General features: G+C 42.2%; 1 protein-coding gene across 4 annotated transcripts in view; it reads right to left on the bottom strand.

The window, feature by feature from the left end:
• Positions 1–18,266, bottom strand: part of LOC109423258 (protein prickle-like) — a 196,946-nt gene that overhangs the window by 24,451 nt on the left and 154,229 nt on the right. For all 4 annotated transcript variants that reach the window (XM_062854231.1, XM_062854232.1, XM_062854234.1 and 1 more), the window contains exon 3: positions 16,949–17,585. In XM_062854231.1, the coding sequence (XP_062710215.1) occupies positions 16,949–17,585 (637 nt within the window). The remainder of the gene's footprint in view (positions 1–16,948; positions 17,586–18,266) is intronic.

Raw genomic sequence — 18,266 nt, 5'->3', positions numbered from 1 at the left:
TCTCGACGTTTATTTGACATATCATATTTAGGCGAGTTACAATAAAAATTTCAGCTCAATCGGAGCATTGATTACGGAGAATGAAATGTTTGAAGTGAGCGACTTTGCTTAAAAATAAAACAAAAATCGATTTCAAATCATCAGCCTTGTATGGAAAGTCGAAAAAAATTCCCTTCTACTGTAATTTTTTTCTTTTGCGTTTTCGAACTCAGGGCATGATTCTACACCAAAAATGATCATCAGCTTACCGAGTTCAAAAATGCTGTAAACTAGTGTAATTCTTCAAAAACCTGCAGTTTCTTTCGGAAATTCTTCCTAGGGTTCTTCAAATAAATTTGCTCCTGGGACTCCGTCTGAAATATCTCCTGAGATTCCTTCAGAGATTTCTGTAGAAATTGTTTCAGATATTTCCTCAAGGATTTTTTTACAGAAAATACAAGCAGAATTCTTGAAAGAATTCCTAAAGTAAATTTTAAGAATTGTCTGAAAGAATCTTAGCTTGAGATATTTTTAGAGGGATTCCTGGAGAAATCCGTATGAAAATGAATATTAGAAGGAACTTCTTAAAAAATGTCTTCAATAATCACAGCAGAAATCACAGATAAAGGTATAGGTGAAATTCTTGAAGAAATCCCTCAATAAATTACTTAGGGATCCTTGGAAGATTTTCTAACTCTTGAGGAGTTCTGAAAAGATTTTTTTTATTTATTTTCTAAACAGACTAGTTCACGAAAACATCTGAAACTCTGAAGAAATCCTGGAGCAATTCCTTAGAGAATTAATGAACAAATTTCTAAAAAAAAACTGGAAAACTTTCTGCAGGATTTATAGAAGAATTTCTTGAAAAATCGCTCAAAAAAATACCAACGAATATATTCAGAAGTAGTTTCTGCAGGATAATGCTGCTGCGATAATATTTGGAGAAACTCCTGAAAAACTACCGGAAGAATCCCCGAAGAAAGGCTTGAATGTATTCTCAGTAATCCCTGGGGGAATATCCTGAGGAAATTCTGGAGAATCCCCTGCAGGAACTTCCAGGAGGATATCTTGAGGTTTTTATAGAGGAATTTATAAACAATTGTCTGAATATCTGTATATATAGAGAAAGACATGAAGGAACCTCTGAAGAAAATCCAACCATAATTTCTGAAAAAAATAAATGGAATTTGGTAAATGGGAGCATTTGAAAGAATCTCTGAAATAATTTCCGAACCCATATGAAAAAAATCTGCTAGAATTGCAATTTTTAAAGAAATGTTCGGGAGAATCCCTAGAGAAACCCCTGGAGTCATTTCTAGAAGAATCTTTAGTCTAGTCTAGTCTAGTCTAGTCTACACATACACAGCCATTCATTGAAAGCATCCTGGAAAATGATAGAATCGACTATTTCTACCATTTTTCTTGTCATTATCAATACTTGCAAGGCATCGGAGATGCATTACAAGTATTGAAGCGGCCAGGCCTACTGTGCAGTGTCATTAAATACAATTGAACAAGGAACGGCGACATCTCGTCAGCCGCTCCGTATCGTATGTGTTATAAATGTGAAGCAAAAACGTTGGGAGTGACGTTGCTAAGAAAGTTAATGTCACTCCGCTGAAGCTCTTCTTCCTGGGATGGGACATAGGTATTTGCCCCTTATGTCCTAACTCGAAAGCCTAGGCTTAAGCGCCATTGCTCGCTCTCTGAAACGAGAAGAAAATATAAAGATCCCTTCCCCGGGTAAATTAAATAACCTGCATTATAAGAAGGAAAGTAAGCAGTATGATTTTCACCGGCCACATTTAATAAAATTGTGCTTTGTTTGGATAAACTGCATACATCTATATCTATATATATATAAATGAATTTCTGTCTGTCTGTCTGTCTGTCTGTCTGTCTGTCTGTCTGTCTGACCGCTATGGATTCGAAAACTACTGGACCGATCGGTGTGAAATTTTGTATGTGGGTATTTTTGGGGCCGGGGAAGGTTCTTAGCTTGGTGCGGGATCTCTCCGGTCTCTGGAACGGGGGGCTCCCATACAGATGACTTTGCGGGGGACGTCCCTATGGAGCTGTACGTCAAAAAACACAGTAGGCAGGCAGTACGACATTTGCCGGGACAGCTATGTACAATCAAAATTCCAAAAGTGTGTAAGCGAGATTATCTATTTAGGCATATTTACTCACTGCTGCTGCAGACTACCAACTCATTGCTTTGGCCCACACGGCTGCTCCGGCACTACCATGTGGCCGGAATATCGCCGCCGGGGCAACTCGAGAATGGAATGGCGCGTTTGTCGGGTCAGTGCTCAACCGACGGGGACCAGCGGGCGTTACTGGATGGATTCGGGCATCAGGCGTCTTGCTTCTTTGACGTAATTGGCACGGCCCAGAACGATACCGGAACGACCGTGCTGAGAAGGGCCCTCCTTTACGGTTAAGGCCAATGGCCTGAGGCAATCGTCTTGCAGTGGACGATGGCGGGTCTTTTGCTATTAGACTCGGGAGCCATCTTGACTCCCGAGCCGCCGTGTGTGACCGTTTTATAACGGATACAAGGTCCTAAAGTGGATAACAATTTTCCGTCATTTTCCGTCAGGGCCAAAGGAATTGAGGTTGTTGCAGATTTGCAGATATACCTAAACGGAGGTAGTCCGGAGAGGAGGGGGACGCCTGGTTATATTTGGCTCCCTTAGGTTTAGGGCCTTCGGGACGAGCTATTAGTCCTGCTATAAGAACTCATGGTCATTTGCGGTTAGGTGAGGGAACCGTTCCCGGTTCCGCAGGCAAAGCCGTCTGCTGGACGGTGGTCCAAACAAAGAGGACAATAAATTTTAAAAACAGTCCCTTCATAAGGCCGACAAAACGCATACCTACTATTATGGAAATAATCATATGCATGATTTAATGTACAGAACTATTTTTGTTTAAAAGAAACACTCAAACATTTAGGTGGCAATATTCTCACAAATGCCCGTATGGGGTACTTTTCTTCTTAAGACTGCAACAAACAGCCTGATTTCGAAGTGGAAAATGCTAATATCATACACTTCATAATTCAGCTCAAGTAAACCTGTAATTTGATTATTTTTTAAAATATTTACAAAATTTGAGCTTATTTTTTAAAAGAAGTCAAATTTTACCAATTTCCAGTCTACAAACAGCTCCCAAATTGTGATTGAAGCTTAGTTCAGTACTAAAAATATACACAGCGTTATTAGTAATCCCACGTATGAGTAAACCAAAGAAGAAAAACGATATAAGTTGTTATCGAGCAGAAAAAAAAGTTTAGGTGACAATATAAATACCATTGTCTTATGGGATAAAACATGCACATCACACGGACGTCGTTAGCAATGGCTGCTGATTGAAGGCGGTGGCCGCTAAAATTCTAATTAAATCCTTTTCCAGTCATTTGCTATATCGTTGCCGCTCATTTCTACAGCCATGTTACATAATTGGTAGCGACAAAACAGTTACAGCGGTACTTTACCATTTCACTTCTATATTTTACTAATGTTTATACACAAAAAAGTGAATGGTCCGATACTCAACATAAAATAAAAAACAAAAACCAACAATTTGTAACCCAACGGCTACAAAGCATAGTGAAAAAGCAAAGGGAACTAAATTTGGCATATGGAGGTTTTTGAGGTTGTACTTCTTGATACTTATGCTGCTCACTTTATCTGTGATTTTTCCTTTTTTTAAAAATAGATATTTTTTTCGCATTACACTGTTATGAAGGAGTAGGCATTCTAGAAAAAAAAAATCGACATTCAGACAATTAAACACAAATTGTGAGTTTTTCGGTTAAAAAGCACATAATGATAGAAGTTTGAACTTCTTCTTAGTAAAAAATGTGAAGGTATGTGAAGACCAGAAATGTTTCTATGGTGGTGGGTAAAGGTAAAGGCTCTCATACAGATAAAACATGACTCATAACTCAAAAATTAATCAAGCAAATAAAACAAAATTTGGCATGTAGAGGGTGTTGAAGACAAGGAACGTTTCAAAAATTGAGCGTCTGCAGCCCCTCCTTCATCTGGGCGAAACACCCCGCCACCCTAATGAAACAGAAAAAAGAGAATGTCTGCATAATATGTGCAAAACGAACTAAATTTGGCATATGGACATTTTTGAAGGCATGAAATGTCTATGATATTGTGAGTCTTTCCAGAAGGTGGAGAGGGTTCTCATACAAATGAAATTGAAAGTTTTGCATAACTATGAAAAAGTGTACGGCCGACGGTTATTAGGCCGAATGAAAAATAGCCCGAATGTTCATTGAATCCACAGGCAGAATGATCACCATGTCCTCTTCGTCACACAGGTTATACTTCCTGCTGCTTATAATGCTCACTCCATCAAAGATGATTCCTTCTTTTTGTAAAAGGCTGTTCTTTCAAGTCACACTGTTACATTCTCTTTACGGACTAACTGCTAAAATTTACAACATACCTAAGTGTTTCCTTCTTTTTATAGAAGGTTTTTCTTTCGAGTGGCACTGTTGTGTAGTTTATGGCAGTTGAACTGTTAACTCTATGGTCGATTTGTTCCTTTAAGTTATATTGATAAATAGTTGGTTAGCAACCGAACCACCAAACAGCATTCTTTATCTGAGATTTTTCCTTCCTATTTTAAGGCTGTTCTTTTGCAGTAGCATTTATGGTATTTTTGCATATTTTAACAATTGGGTTCTATGCAACAATATAAATCATTGTACTTCTGCAGATATTTGACTTAAAAATTAACTAAACCACTTTAAAATGATGAAAATATCAAAAATCATGCAAATAATATGGTCTGATGTAAAACAGAGCCAACCATAATTAAGGTCAATTCATCTATTATTCGCAAATTTTCACATGTGTGATACCATATTCCAATAATTTACTCCTAAAAGAAAATATTTAGTGAAAAAATATGTTTTGTAACTTTAAAACAACTAAACTTTAAAATAACTTAAAAGTAACTTTAAAACAAACAGAGCTTGGGGGTAAAATGAACAGTTGGTTGAAACTTTATATAATTTTTATAAGATTTTGTTCAAACTCGATATACTAAAATCTCTAACGCATATCGTTAGATAACTAGAGTAAAAAGTTAAGAAATAAGAAAACATATTGTACTTCAACAGAATAAGATTGTTATTAGAAAATCCGCCTGTTTTAGTGCATTTTTTTCAAATAATTATTTCTATACACTGTAAACTTCATATAAGAAGTTTTAAAATCGTTGCACATACAATTTACATCAAATTAACTGACAAGCAGTTATAAATATCGAAATTACACGTTTGAATGAACTTTTAAATATGGGTTCATTTTACCCACATCGATTGTTCATTTTACCCTCACTGTTGTTCGCTACTCGGTTTTCTTGCATTTTTTACAATCGAAAAAAAAATAAAGAAACCTGTATAGTTTTGAGCAATTTTTTTCTTCTAGAATGTTTAGAACATAATCCCATCTCAGATATTACATGGTAAAAATGAAAGATTTTTACATATTTCAATTAAAAACGTCACCAAACGCTTAGGGTGTTCAATTTACCCCTGTTCCCCTCACAACTAATTAATGAATTTTTGAATGGTTAAGTTTGTCCTCATGGTGGCTATGTTCCTGTTCATATGTAGGACAAGTTAAGAAAATTAACAAAAACATTAGAAAAACTATGTCGTAGTGTAAAATCCACAATAAAAATGGGCAATACAAGGTTTGCCGGGTCAGCTAGTATATATATAAAAATGTAGTGGCATACGTGGGACCGCGCATAACTTGCGAACGGAAGGTCCGATTTGGGTCATCTTAGTTTTGTTCTGTTAGTATTCACCCAAGGAAGGTTTATGAGACAAAAAACATGGAAAAATTGTGAGTTTTTGAAAACCGATTTTTTATGCAATTTGCGTACGGGGATTTGGTCTTGAAACGTCAAAAAACGCAGTAGGCAAGACAAAGTTTGCCGGGTACAGCTAGTAAAAGATAAATTAGAAAGATCTTACCAATTTCCAAATTCAATGCCCGGTATCCCGGTATCGGTTGACGACGCATTTCCTCCAAAACGCTATATTTTGCCGAATTCCTCACATTACCCCATCAGATTTTCATTTGTAATATCCGTTTTAAATTCACCCCGAACCAATGCACTCGTATTCTTCTTATTTTACTTTGTTTATTTTTAAATCAATATCAAATCTAATCTTATTGCAATCACTGTAAAAACTCTCGGCAAAGTTATTCATTTGTCAATTTTTCAACAATCAATCCAACTGACACTCTTCCAATTTTAACCACAACCACTGTGACATCATATTTTTTACTCTCCAACTAGTTTCTAGTCCCACCCAAGTCCTGTTTTTTCACAGCTTTTTTACCCATTATCAAAATGAGCCTTCATTTTTCTTTTTTTTTCCGCTTCTACTCATTGCCACCATCTACGGCTCTCTCTTGATCTGACCTTCATTCCGCTGCACATACACCAACTGCCACCCTTTACCTACAGTCCAGAACCAACCAAAACCGGTCACCACTCCCAACTCCACAAATCCACTTTGTCCCAATCACAAGATAACCGTACCAACTGTTACCCCTCGCCAAATCCGGTCACCACTCCCAACTCCTCCACAACAATTCCACCGAATCCCAATACTCAAATTCCACAAAATCACAAGAAATCCGTCTCCGCTTCAACACACAGAACACGCTTCGCTTCAACAGACATACGGCAAACATGTACGGACACCGTGCCGGAAATCTAGTGTCGGCGGGTATCCACTTGCTTTCCACTTGAAAAAAAAAAAGCTTCAAATCCGGAACCAAATTCTATCACAAAGCAAAATCTCTTTTCAAAACTATGCACTTTCACGAAAAACATCACCGGATGGGGTAGCGCCACGAGCCGAATCACGATTTAGCCGGCCAAATCCCCGCTTAATAATACGGAACCATTTGAATAAAAACTCGCGGACACGAAAAAATGACAGCGAAAAAAGTTTGCACACCCGCACGCGCTCGCGGACTGCTGCGATCCTCCATGGAATCGCAGGAGGTATTTCTCGAGTCATTTCTAGAAGAATCTTTAGATAAATTTCTAGAAAAATTTCTGCGGAAATCCCAAAGGAATACTACGCGAGAAAATCTGATGTAAAGGATAAAGGAAAACATACACGAATTTCTGCAGAAATCCTTGAAGAAATTTCATGAAGAATCCCAAAAGCAACCTTTGGAGGAATTTCCTAAATAATTCCAGGAGAAATACCAAGAGGAATTTCTGAAGGAATTTTCAAAGAAACTCGTGAACTAGTTTCAAGGAATTAAATGAGGATTTTCGGAAAGAATCTTTGAAGGTATCTCAAACACATATGGACAGGAATGCATTCTAGAGGGATACTTGTAGGAATCTTTGAAGGAATTCATCGTACAAAATTCTGCAAAAAAATGCTTTCTATTAAAATTTCGGAAAAAAAAATGGAAAACCCTAAAAGAATTTCTGACGATGTGTCTGGGGGTTGTCATCGAGAAGTTTCTTAAGAAGTACATAAGAAGGAACACATTCTGATTTTCGGACGAATCTCTTGAAGAATCTTTGCTGAACTCATAAAAAGAACTCTTGTGCGAATTAGAGAAAAATCGTGAAAAAAATAAATCGTGAAGCAATTGCTCAAGGATTATTGTCAATTTTTTTCCTAGAATTTTCTTTGGGATTTCTCCAGAAATTCATCTAAACATTTCTTAAGGAATTTTTCTAGGACTTTCTCCAGAGGAATTCCTCCAAAAGTGTGCTATTTTTTTTTCAAGACATGCAATTCCAGAAGGTATAATGATTTGAAGATTCTTTCAGAATTCCTCTAGATTTTTTCTTCTCGAATTCAGTTTTTTTTCAGTAACTGTTTCAGAAATTATTGTTTAAATTTGTCCAGAGGATCGTTTATACATTTATTCAGGCATTTTCTCGAGCATTTATTTGGAAATTCCTCTAGAAAGTTCTAAAGAGATTCTTCTGCAAGTTCCTCCAAAGGTACCCACAGTAGTCTTTCAGGCATTGTTTTGGGCTCACTCAAAACTTCCTTCAGAAGATCTATCAGATTTTTTTTCAAGGATTTTCTGAACACTCCTGCAGATATTATTCTAGAATCTATGTTTAAGCATTTTTCAAGAAATAAAGATTTTACTGAGAATTTTTTCGGAGATATATCCAGGTGTTCTTCAAAGGATTCTTTTAGAAACCTCCAGGGATCTCTCATAAATTTATTGAGGGATTCATTCAAGAATTCAACCAGTTTCTTTGTCTGCGATTTATGCAGACATTTTTCAAGAGATTTTTGAATAACTTTGCGAATTTTCCCCGGAATCCCTCCTTCTTAAGCATTTATCCTTGGAATTACTTGCAGATAATTGCTCCAGAGATAACTTCAGGAGATTTAGTCCAGGAATCGCTAAAAAAAATCAAAAATTTCTTCTAACAGTTTCCAAAGGTATCTTCAAGAGTATCTAAGGGATTTCTTGAGACAATCCTCCAGGGAATTCTTAGAAAATCCTTCATTTAAGACGGTATTCTTTATTTTTTGTGCAATTTCTGCAATAACTTCTGAAAAACTGCTGGAAGAATGTCTGAACTAATTCTGCAGGGATCTCTAATGAGCGATTTCTAAGTAGAAATCCTTGCAGGGCTTTCTGCCGGAACCACTGAAGGAACTTCTTGAAGAATTCTTGGAGAAACCCTCGGAAAAATTCCCGAAACAATCCCTATAGAATTTGGAAAGACATATATGAAGGAATTTCTGAAAAACTCCATGGAACAACTTTCGAAGTAATCCATTGCAAAAATTCCTGAAGAAATCCCAATACATTTGAGGAAGTTTCTGGAAAAACAAAATATGTCCTCAAAGGAACTTCAGAAAGAGTCCCAGCAGGAGTTTTTGGAAGAACTCCTGAAGAAATTGCGCTTATGCCTTAGGCATTAGGGCTAGGGCACTCGATGTAAATATCACTGCCCCATCCCAGGAAATTGCGCTGATATGGAGTGTGCATTAACTTTCTTAGCCACGTCACTCCCATCGATTCGACGTACAAAACTCATTCCCCTAAAATGAAACGGTTGGTACGGTTGTCCTCGTTTCTTCAATTATCGAATTCAAAAATATGCGTCAATCATTTTATTCATTAGTGGAAAACCTGATTGCCTTAAATTTTTAGTTGTCTTCAAATCCTTTAGTCTGCACAGTGGGCCTGGTCGTTTTAATATTTGTGTCATCTCACTGATATGCTACAAATATTAATGCTGACAGGAAAATATCGAAAGAAATCCCGGTATTTCCAGGATGCTTTTCAACACTGGCTGTGCAAGCACTAGAATAGAATAAAATAGAGTAGAACTCCTGAATAAATTTCTGTAAAAAAAATTGGAAGTACTTTTGAACGAATCTCTGGAGGAAAATTCGAAGAAATCTCAGGGAAAATCTTGAATGAATCATAGGAGGAATTTCTTAAGAACTTTTGTAGAAATACATGGAGATACTTTTCGGTAAATTTCTGGTGGAGTTCCTTTAATAAAATCTTCAAAGTCATTCCTGGCGGAATTTATTGAAAATTCCGTGCGGAAAAATTTGCGATTCTTCTGTGGAGGAAGTTCTGAAGAATTACCAGGACGATTTGTGGATGACTTTCTGAGAATATCCATTATCCATGCATGATTTTTGAATAAAACCTTCGATAATTTTCTCGGGGAACCTCTCAAAGAATTATTTAACAAATCACTAAAGGATATCTGAAGAAATTCGTGGAATGATTTGTGGAGCAATCCATTTTTTCAAATAATTCTATGATACGTTATGGAGGAATGATGAGTAAGTAACTAAAGAAATCTTCAAAGAAGATTTCCGAGTGAATTTCAGTAATCATTTATTGTCCTCCTATTTAAGTATTTTGTATGTAAGATCCAGCAATAATATACCTTTTTTATTGTAGTCAACCACAATCACCAATTTAAATTAGTTTAGTCATTAGTATTCTCAGTAAAGAGAATATTCTAATCTGCGTTTATCAAATAGTTAGGATCTGTTACGGAGAACAGACAAAGTGGCAATCCAACAAATTTTCCGGAAAAACAAAACCAGTCAAAGGCAATCCGCAAATGGAAATAAACTTCATAACTGGAGCAATTTGTTTGCTAATCATGCCGTCTGGTGGTAGCCACTCCAGTAACATACTGTTACAGTGGGAATCGTGTCTGCCATTTCTGCATACCATCATCATACCGAACCAATTTTTCCCACCCTTCAACATTGCTCAATTAGCTGCCCCGCGTCTTCAGCTCCATCAACTAAGCAAAATCCACCGTAGACAGACAAGAACAATAAAAAAATAGCTTCCACCAGAGGCCTACCCGCACGTCACCTCAACCTCAACCATCTCGCCAATTTGCATGATACAGTTGTACCAGAGCCGATAATTAAAATTCTTTCCTGTCCTCCATCGTCGTCGTCGCCGTCGTAGCCTGTTGATGCGCGCATAAAAATGTCCCCTGGTTTCCTCCGGCCAGGCGCATTTGAATGGCCCTGAATTCCCAACAACCCTTTGGCTGTGCTGGAGAGACAGGCTTCTTTTGTTCCAGTCCAGATGCTCGGGAACGACGACGACGACGACGTCTGCTGCCTGGACAAAGATGACGATGATGATGGGATGGGAGCTTCTGAGCTACCCGCGCTCGACGACGATGTCCTCCAACGATCCATGACCGACCGCGACCAGTCGCAGTATCATCAGATCTTGGAGCTGCCTCAAGAGGATGAGGACAAGGGAAACCTTTTGCCAGCCACAAGGAGTCATTAGCGGTCATTTTTACATGAAACTGGTATTATAATTTGCGTTCCGTTCGTCCGATGCGATGCTATGGCTGGCCGGCTGGTGCGAGCGCAATTGATAGTTGCAGCAGTGCACAGAGCTACGCGCGCAGCAACCCAACAAGAGCACCACGTGAGATGTTGCTTGCATATGGAAACTGACCGGCCAATCGAATCGGATGGGTGCAGTTGGGTGAACGAGTGCTTTGGGCGCAAAGGGCGAGGGGATCTCATACGTACCTACGTAATAGTTATTAACTACCAGCTTGGTGAGCTGCGAGTTGTTGTTGAGCAACTGCGCGGAAGGTTGTTGCTTTTACATGCTCACCAAAAGGACCTGCCTCGTTCACTGAAGCTACGGTAACTGCACAGAAAAATGTGTTCAATTGTAACTTTATTGAACGTCAGTTTTACGCCTTTTCTGAGATATGCACATGCTTCCAAAGCGCAGAAATCTCTGCATAAATGTTCTATTCCACACTTCTAAGAGACTATGTTTCAAAGTTGGGGTCTCAAGTTAGCCTAGTGGTTGAGGCTATGGATCGCCAATCCGGAGACGGCGGGTTCGATTCCCATTCCAGTCGGGGAAATTTTCTCGACTCCCTGGGCATAGTGTATCATTCTATTTGCCTCACAATATACAAATTCATGCAATGGCGGACAAAGAAAGCCCTTCGACTAATAACTGTGGAAGTGCTCAAAGATCACTAAGTTGAAGCGAGGCAGACCAAGTCCCAGTGGGGACGTAGAGCCATAAAGAAGAAGAAGAAGATGTTTCAAATATAGAGCATAACTTTCGAATGACGAAAATTTGAGGAGCGGACCTGGTGTGATGGTTAGAACACTTGACTATCACGCTGAGGACCTGGGATCGAATCCCACTCCCGACAAACTCACAAAATCTTCTTTCGGAAGGTAAGTAAAGCGTGGGTCCCGAGATGAACTAGCCCAGGGTTAAAAATCTCGTTAATAAAGATAAAAAAAGTTGACGAAAAATTCCATGCAAAATGAGTGGCTTTCGGGAAGGTAAACCAAGCCCACTAACTAAGGGCTGATGTCAGGTTCTGCGTAGAAAACAAATAAGACAAGCACTGAAAAATCAACTACTGGCGACGATCACAGCGACGAACAGGGACTTGCGATTGGAAGCTCGGGAGCACCCGCATACTCGCGGATATACTGAAGGAACACACGCGTTTGAAATCATAGCGCTGTAGGAGGTTTGCTGGATAGGATCTATGGTGTGAATGTTTCGTGATAATCATATTTTCTACCACAGCTGCAGCAACACACGTAGGCTGGGAACAACTTTTATCGAGATGGGCAACATGCAGAGGGGCGTGATCGATTGATGGTCGATCAACGAGAGAATATGCATGTTGTAGATCAAGGACTGGTTCTTCAACATCAGCATAATAATAATCAGCAGCTTCACGAAGTCAAGAGCATCATAGGAAAGCTAAACGCCCAAGTAGATCAGGAGGAGGAATTCGTAGCGACGATTAGAAAGTTCATCGCTCACCAGCTGGCGAACCAGTGATGATAAAAGTACGCCAAAAACTCACCGTTATCACCAATGTACTGTACTAGCGGTTGCCCGGTACGATCTAGAGCGCCTGAAGCACCCGCATACGTGCAGAATCGCGAGGGAGCGTTGCCGGGCGACGGTGTGCCTCATGCTTTCCCACTGTAGGACTGCTGAAGTACAGCCAAAGCAACCATCAACAACTCAGACGAAAGCACTATCGGGTACGTAGAACGGAGTAGACGAAACGATTGGTACGATGTGAGGATTCCAGAGTGGTTTAGGAGAAGAAGAATGAAGCGCAGGCGGTAATGCTGCAGCATGAGACCCAACAAAATGTGTGGCAATACAGGTAGAAGCAAAGGCAGTAGACCCGTCTCTTCTGGGATAAAAAGTGCCGCCTGGAAGAAGTGGAGTTCAAGGATATGAAACTGCTGTTCCGTTCATTAGAAACACGGAAGTTCTACCAAAAGCTCAACGCATCTTGCAAAGACTTCGTGCCGCAAGCCGAAATCTGCAGGAATAAGGAAGCCTACTGGCGGACAATCGTGAAAAAAAGTGGAAGCAGCAGGCAACGGAGGAAATGACTATGCTGGTGCAGCAGAGGACGGGAACAAACCAGCTCCCACGTTCAGGAAAGTTAAGGATGCCATCCATCAGCTCAAAAACAACAGAGCAGCTGGTAAGGACGGCTTCGCAGCAAAACTCATCAAAACGAGCCCTAAAAAGTTGGCCACCTGTCTGCACCTGTTAGTAGTAAAGATCTGGAAAAGCAAACAGCTACCGGAGTAGTGGAATGCTCAGGGATCATCTATCCCATCCACAAGAAAGACGACAAGTTAACCCTAGTCAGATGTTGCGGTCAATATGACCTAGACAGACACGCTGAATGTAGGGGCAGCAGGGATTATAATCCCGGGGCCTGACGAACCCCCCCCCCCACGCTTTTGAGTCAATCGCGTAGTCGCCGGCTAAGAATAGGACTACTAACCCCAATTCAAGGTGTCAAGCGACCCGTGCCGAGGAATGAGTGATCAAAGAGGTGATAAATATGTTAGATCATTACCGGAGTCTGTGGGGTGGTGGATGCAACTGCTCGTGATAAGCACTCGCAGAAGCGGGTGAGGCAGCCGTCATTCGAGGAGCTGTCTGGCGGTGCCCGCAAGGCCAGAAGAATACTAACCCCGAAGGTCGGCAGTACTGCCGGCAAGTCGGACCCCAGCCAGGTGTCCCGAAAAGATGGAAAGGGTGGGCCTGAAAAGGAAGGATGGGGACAAGGGGTTGCGACCGTTGGTAGGCCCTCAGCAACCACAGAGTAGGGCGAACCAAGGGGAGAGCCCCCATTGAACGATGGTCGAGCGGAAGAAGAAGAATAATAAAGCCGCAGGTCGAGTTATCTAGGAACGCCAAACCAAGGCGTAAAATTGGTGGTGTCAAGCGTGAGTAAGGTGACGCGCTCATCATCAAGACGTCTAGGAGTAGGTGTCTACTACTTACGAGGGATTCGTGGTCGCCAAAGTAAACGGGGTCTTCTTCTGTAGCCGGTCACGCAGATGCTGGACTGCATGATGACCGTGCTAACAGGTCGAAGGCCGGTGGTGATAACTGGGCCGTGGCCTGGCTGATGTCGGTACCAAGAGTACGGAACGGTGCGGGTTCGATAATTGACAAAGTTGGCTCAAGAAGTTCCTGTGAGCTCCAGGCGGTCTCTGGGCCACTTGAGGGTGTCTAAGGGCTCTCAGGAGCGTTTTAAGGGGTTTAGGGGCATTTCAGGGGATCCAAATGGACTTCAAGAGGGTACCTGGAGGTCCCCTCCCTTTTTAGGCTTTCTGGAAACTTCATGGAAAATCCCTTGGCCCCTTGCTTGGCCCCATCTCAAATGCTTAGGAGCAAGATCTGTTCTCACGAACACGATTCCCTCAATGATGGTCTATACCGTGAAACCCGTTGACTCTGGCCTTTTGGATAACCAGTCCGGCCTTCGGAAGGGTCGGTCGACGGTGGACGCTATTAGGGCTGATACCGCACGGTCTCAAAGGACGCGGTATTCGTGCAAACGGGCATAATGCCCATAGCACTAGTGGTGGCAGATGACGAATAGTGCTTCGAGCGACGCGAGAGCGAGAGCGTCGTCTACGTTGAACTGGCAGAGGGAATGGTATTTCTACAGCAAGGGTAGATGGGTAGATGGACACACAGTCTAACGTCAATTGCGAGGTGAACTTTCACTTGACACAATTTATGTCAGGCCATAGGAGCGTTAGGTAGTATCTGCACAGTTTTGAAAATGCAGGCTCCCCCGCATATTCCCCGCTACTTGCGACCGCGTGCAGGTAACGCAGCTGAGCCTGAACCACTGTGACGCGGCTCAGCAACTGCTTTGTCAGGCGGTTTCTGAGTGGGAGTCGGATATCGCCATCAAATCGGACCCATACCGAGTACCCGCCGGCAACGGCAACTGGGTCGCGGATGGGTCCAGAAAAATGGCGGCGATATGGACGACGGGTGAATACCCCGTTCAGGAGTTGGTGTCTACTACCTATGAGGGCTTCGTGGTCGCCAAAGTAAACGGGGCCTTCTTCTGTAGCTGTTATGCGCCTCCGCGGTGGCCGATCGAGCAGTTCACGCAAATGCTGGACCGCATAACGACCGTGCTGACAGGGCTAAGGCCGGTGGTAATAGCGGGTGGGTAATGCCTGGGCCGTGGAATGGGGAAGCCGTTTCACGAACCAGCGGGGTCAGATCCTGCTAGAAACACTGGCCATCTTAGATGTCGACTTGGCCAATATCGGTACCAAGAGTACCTATAGTGGAAACGGAGCGGAGTCAATTATTGACGGGACCTTTTGTAGTCCTGGCTTAACAAGTAGTTCGAACTGGAGAGTAGATGATAGCTACACTCACAGCGACCACCTGGCGGTTCGCTACAGTATCGACTACAACCACAGCAGGCAGCGGATAGAAGAAGAGGCGGCTAGGCCAAGGCCAAGCCCTCGCAGGCGGAAGACATCATACTTCGATTTAAAGTACTAGTCAGGACCCAAGCTTCTAGGGGAGAGATGACGATTTAAGGCTGTAGTTGGTGGAACGCTAACCAATAGAGAATACTCATGTACGGTTCTTTCTTCTCAAAGACATCCCTAACTAGCGTACCGCGAAGGTAAGGAGGAAAGAGGAAGATTTTTTAGTGGGTCGATCCCCACATAACCCGAGGAACCATTTCTCGGGTATCTGATCAGCAGATTTTCTTCAAAAAAAAAAAAAATCCCTCAATGAACTGCTCCTGACAACAAACAATAACAAACGCTGACTTTATCAAATTGTGGGCATTTGTAGGATTTGTCAGGTTTGTCAGAGTGATATTTCCATTAAGAAAAAAAAATAGAGCATATGGATGTTCCTCGAAATTTTGCGAAGTCGCTAACATATAAGAGATACCAACATGTTACACGTGCTCAGTGTCATCGACCAATAAAGATGTAATTCGCATGCTGTAGCAACAGGGATCCAATGCGTTAAACTTCGGCGCAACTCGTGTAAGGGATGTCACGCTATTGATTGTGGTAAGGAAGCTGCACCACAGGTGTGAATGGATGCTATGCGTAGCCGTAGCCGTTTTTTGTCTTTCTGACATTCCACAGCTAGATTAGTGCTTTACACCGGATGCTGAACAGAGAGTTGTGTTTAACACCAGGTGGTTGTTCAAAACTTGCATTTATGCACTTGAAACTGCAACAATCTGCCTTCGAAGCGTATATTTAACCCATCATATACCATCATCGCGTATCACCATTTCTCTATCAGGAACTGGTAGGAAAACAGCAGCGACAACATTCGCCGGAGCAGTGAGATAAACATGTTCCGCCAATGGACAGGTCGATATGTTGTCGGTCTCTGGATGCAACGCAACCGTCGTCCGCTTTATGCTGGCGCGGCCGTGCTCAACGAAAGCACACCTTCGGAAGCCATGTTACTTCAACTTATGCTGCGCGTTCAACTTGCCTGCCGAACAAGAGCGCGCACACGCGCCGTATAATTAAATTGGAATTTTCTGATAGTTAATTGTCGCGCGCGCATACTACTTCGGGTAAGTAATGCAACCAACCAGCTTGTTCACAGTGGGAGAAATTTAAAGGAAACACAAGAAAATTTTGACTCAGAGACCTTTCTAAAGGTTACTTTAAATCCAAAGGATCTGATAATATTGTACTGATTGCTACTTTCTTCTCCTTCTGTTCTTCTTCTTTGTGTTACGTACAAAGCCTGCTTCTCAACTAAGTACTCAATGAACACTTTTGCAATTAATAAGGGAGAGATTTCTCTGCCAATGACCATTTTGTACTCGTTTATCGTGTGGCAAGCACGAAGAAATGCTATGTCTTAAGGAAGTCAAGGAAAATTGCAGTATGAAAAGTGGCTATATGTGCCCTACATTACAAGACTTCTGTCAATAGTTTTAGTCAAGTAGAAGAAAAAGAATATCAATCACCACACAAGACATGCCTTTTCCCAAGTTTTCACCACTCATATCCCACTGTGCAATCCGAAAGGACCCCACCGATAAAGCCATATACAGGATCGACGACTCTCGCACATACCTGATCCGGTCGAAGTCCGGGTGGAACCCAGGTGTACTCCTCCAGTGCGCAACCGCTGTCATCATCGGACTGGGAATAATTGTGGCCGCCACCTCCTGCTCCTCCTCCGCCAGGTCCTCCCCCTGGGTGTTGGTGTTGCTGATGCGCCTGGTGCTGTTGGTGCATATTGGGAGGGAAATTTGGCGGAAATGTCTGCTGCTGATGGCCTGGCCCCGGTGCACCCCGAGGTGAATGATGATAGAGGGCAGGTGATGGCGATCCCATCGGCGGTGGCAGCGGCGGCTGTTGACTGCTGTAGTGATGCTGAAGATGCTGCAGGTGCTGGGGATGAAGGTTGTTTGCCGCCTGCGATAGGGCGTGGGCACTATAAATTGATCGTGATCCCGTGGCATCCTGATGCGGTTGCGGTTGCAACGGTGGAAGGAAGTCACCCACCGATGGGGAATGCTGAGGCGGTGGGTGATGGTGGATCGGCGAAGCCGAAGGATGCTGCAGCGGTGGCTTGGGGTACGGAGGTTGCGGCTGGTGTTGCGGGCTCAACGGCACCCGGTTCAGCTGGTCGTACTCGAAGGGAGATGGTTTTTGGTATGGGTACGACATTGGTGCAGGCGGGTGGGGCCGTGGCGGCGGCTGGATGCTGCAAAGAGAATCGGATAAACATGTAAACGAGTTAGAGAAATTGATTAACAGGTGGAGATAATCTAATAGATTTCAACGCCTGGAACTAATTGGCAGAGAATGGGTCGGGATGACTTTCAAAAAATAATGGTTAGCTTAGCATAAATCGGCCAATAACAGTATAACGTGGGGTCGTCGTGTGTGTGTGGAGTGTGGATGCTTCAGCATCTTTTTCTCTGTTTTGTTTCGTCGATGCTTTCGAAGCGTTGAAAAAAAAATGATATTCGAGCATTGTGTATTGCGCAAAGTACTGGTTTCATGTACATTTTTATGAGAGGTTCCCAAACAATACTATTTAATGACTGGATGCCCGTGGTAGTGCACGATTTACTTCACGTCTTAGTACGACAGCCAAATCATGAGTGTGCACTATTCCTACATATTTTTGTCTGGCTTCCCAAAGCGACGTGCCTTGCCCACCGTGTCATTCCAAGGTTACTTTAGGGAAAGCCACAAATAACGTAACATTAAAAGGCCGATTTTCAACACCCCTCCCCCTTGTAGTGTATTTTCCCATACCTAATACATGATTCGTAGCAATTTCAGGTACTCCTGTCCTCCATAAAATGCTACGTCATTTATGGGACCGTCTTTCTGGATGCTTACCAGTTCAGTGAGATGCGTACATGTATGTATAGGT

This window comes from Aedes albopictus, chromosome 2, assembly GCF_035046485.1.
Source record: "Aedes albopictus strain Foshan chromosome 2, AalbF5, whole genome shotgun sequence".
Lineage (NCBI taxonomy): Eukaryota > Metazoa > Arthropoda > Insecta > Diptera > Culicidae > Aedes > Aedes albopictus.
The sequence above is the reverse complement of the archived record's forward strand: the minus strand, read 5'-3'. Positions and strand labels throughout refer to the sequence as shown.